This window comes from Acanthisitta chloris, unplaced genomic scaffold (assembly GCF_000695815.1).
Source record: "Acanthisitta chloris isolate BGI_N310 unplaced genomic scaffold, ASM69581v1 scaffold2825, whole genome shotgun sequence".
In the NCBI taxonomy this organism is placed as follows: Eukaryota; Metazoa; Chordata; class Aves; order Passeriformes; family Acanthisittidae; genus Acanthisitta; species Acanthisitta chloris.
The window spans coordinates 19661-21666 of record NW_008671958.1 but is presented as its reverse complement, the minus strand read 5'-3'; the positions used below and the strand labels follow the sequence as shown (position 1 = coordinate 21666).

The 2006-nt window shown below is 46.1% G+C and overlaps 1 protein-coding gene across 1 annotated transcript in view; it reads right to left on the bottom strand.

Annotated features, from left to right (window-relative positions):
* Window positions 1-993: 993 nt before the first annotated feature.
* Window positions 994-2006, bottom strand: part of PMEPA1 (prostate transmembrane protein, androgen induced 1) — a 7476-nt gene continuing 6463 nt past the window's right edge. Inside the window, 2 exon segments of the mRNA XM_009074305.1 lie at window positions 994-1765; window positions 1855-1908. Coding sequence (XP_009072553.1) covers window positions 1217-1765; window positions 1855-1908 — 603 coding nt within the window. The 3' untranslated portion in view covers window positions 994-1216.

Here is a 2006-nt window from a genome sequence, read left to right as displayed (position 1 = left end):
TCCTTTCAGCTAGACATCTACCCCCAGCTGAAAGGCAGTTCCCAGTTACTCACATTAACTTCCACCATCACCACTTTGGCTCAGATAGGGCCCTTTCAGTTGAACATTGAAAGAAATAAACCAAAAAACACTTTGTTCCTTCAGACACAGAAGTTTATTCTCATCCCCACCACCCCCCCTCCAAAAAAAGTTAGAGGTTGTCCAAATTAGAAAAAAAAAAAAAAAAAATCAAGTAATTTTTGCCTGCTCCAGGTCATGATTCCTGACTCGGGGGAGCAGACAGTTGTCATTTTACCTTGTTATTCCAACAATCCTACCGGATGCCACAGACACTCAGGGCTCCTCTAGCGGTGGCTGCAGCCACGACTCTGGGAATGAAGGGTTTGCATAAGCTGCAGTCTGGCTCACTGCTCCTCCCCGGGCATCTCCTCCAGCGATCCTCCTCCCCTTCCAGCTACTTTGCTCTTCACTTGGACATCGATCCCTTAACCAGGTTCGTGGTAGACAAGATAGAGGCTTTGACCAACACAAGCACTGACATATTTATATTAAAAAATAGTGCAAAATTTCAACATTTATATAAATAACTCTAAACCCCTGCTTTTGATTTTTTTTTTGTTGTTTTTCGTTGTTTTTTTTTTTTTTTACAATGTAATACACGCTTTTTGAGTTGGCACTCAAAAAAATTGCCATTTTTTTTCTTCTAGTTCAGAAAACAACTTTTTTTTTTTTTTGAATAGGCCTCTTCTAATACAAAAATACTCCTGCTCCTTACACATACACTTTCTCTTATTTTTAATATATATTTATATATTTATATTGCAGATCTTTAAACAAAATGGTTTTTTGTGCAAATATTTTGTCTTTAAAGATAAGTGAAAGAATCAAAACAAAACAAAACGAAAAAAAAAAGCATTCACACACAGCCCAACTAGGAACAAAAAAAATAAAAATAAAAAAAAAGGACTACAGTTGTATTTTTTTTTCTTTTTAAACGTCTAGACACAGCTCAATAAAGAAATGTTTTTGCAAGCTTGGTAGGCTTGTGCATTCAGACCAGACATAACAAGTAAATATTTATACACGGAGAGATGGGGAAGGGCTTTCTTTTTTTCGCTTCGCTCATCTTCCTCAACTCTCTCTCCTTTTTTTTTTCTTTTCATGAGAAGTGCAGAGTGTTTCGTTTACTTTCTTGCTTTTTCTCCTTTTTTTTGTTTTAAAAGGGGTGCCCTTTTTGTTTCTCTTTCTCTTTGTTCCACGCCGTTGTGCTCTCAAGGCCATTGAGCTGTGAAGGATGGAGTCTGCTGCCCTCCAAGATGGGAGGCAAACCGTTGTTGTTCTGCTGGTGCTGGTAAAACGTGGAGCCCGGGTAGTGCCCGATCACCTCGCTGTAGGTCGGGGGTGGTCCCTCCATCCTACCGTTGCTCCCGTAGCAGGTCGCGCTGATGCCAGAGTTACTGCTGGGGGGACATGGCCCCCCATACACGGAGTTCTCTATCAAGTCACTGTCGAAGATGGTTCTGTTGGGGGGAGCCCTGACCGACTCCCTGTTGAGCTCCATCTGCTGCTCGGGGTCTCGCAGCTGCAGCGTGCAGGGTCCCTGGTACGGAGGGGGCTCCTCGCCGTCCGACAGAGAGATGGTGGGTGGCAGGTCGATCTCGTGCTGCAGGTAGGGGTAGGTGGGCTGGAACCTGTTGAAACGGTCCCTCTGCAGGAAGGATGGCACTGCCAGGCGCTCGCTGGGCCGCGGCGTGTAGATTTGCTGCTGGAAGGGAGAGAAGGAGAGGGAGAGAAGGGTGAGAGGCTGCAGCGCGGGATGGGTGGGAGAGGCAGCGGCATCCGCGTCGCACTCACCTCTGTCATCCCGTTCCCCGACACCGTGCTCTCTGAAGGCCACAGGCTTCCCTCCTGCATTGGAAAGGAGAAGAGAGGGCAGTGAGTCTGACTGCAAGGGGGCTGAGCTCCTTCAGTACTATGCTCAGCTCTGGGCCCCTCAGCTCAGGAGG